The sequence below is a fragment of the Haliaeetus leucocephalus genome, unplaced genomic scaffold (assembly GCF_000737465.1).
Source record: "Haliaeetus leucocephalus isolate CR32 unplaced genomic scaffold, Haliaeetus_leucocephalus-4.0 Scaffold197, whole genome shotgun sequence".
Lineage (NCBI taxonomy): Eukaryota > Metazoa > Chordata > Aves > Accipitriformes > Accipitridae > Haliaeetus > Haliaeetus leucocephalus.
Window position 1 is genome coordinate 760,216 of NW_010972633.1, and position 554 is coordinate 760,769.

Sequence of the window (554 nt, forward strand, 5' to 3'; positions counted from 1 at the left end):
GCTCGGGGCCGTTCCCGGTCCGGCGGGGACGGCCCGGTCGTGCCGGTGCGCCGGGGGCCATTCCCGTGCCCGTGCCTGTGTCCACGGTCGCATCCATGTACGTGTCCGTGTCCGTGCCCGTGCCCGTGCCCGTGCCGGTGCCGGCGGGGGGGTTGTGGGGCACACAGCCGGGTTGGGGAGGGGGCCGGGGCCCGCGGGGTCTCGCTCCCGGCGGCAGAGCCTGACCCGCCGCCCCCCCAGGCCTCCAACCCGCTGTGGCAGTCGCGGGGCTCCAGCGCGGTGCCGTCGGGCGGCCGGTTCCGGTGCCCGTCGTGCCGCCACGAGGTGGTGCTGGACCGGCACGGGGTGTACGGGCTGCAGCGGAACCTGCTGGTGGAGAACATCATCGACATCTACAAGCAGGAGTCGGCCAGGTGCGGGGAGCCCACGGGGGCCCTGGGGACCCCACGGGGGAGCGAGCCCAGTGGGTGAAAGGGAGGCCACGGCGAGCGGGGGTGGGAGGGCTGCAGGCGCAGGGCTGGCTGGGGGGGGGGGAAACCCACCCGGACCGTGGG

At 76.4% G+C, this 554-nt stretch overlaps 1 protein-coding gene across 1 annotated transcript in view; it reads left to right on the plus strand.

Moving 5' to 3' along the window:
- The window catches only part of TRIM54 (tripartite motif containing 54), a 3,055-nt gene that overhangs the window by 280 nt on the left and 2,221 nt on the right, over nucleotides 1–554 (plus strand). Inside the window, exon 2 of the mRNA XM_010565923.1 lies at nucleotides 241–413. Within this exon, the coding sequence (XP_010564225.1) occupies nucleotides 241–413 (173 nt within the window). The remainder of the gene's footprint in view (nucleotides 1–240; nucleotides 414–554) is intronic.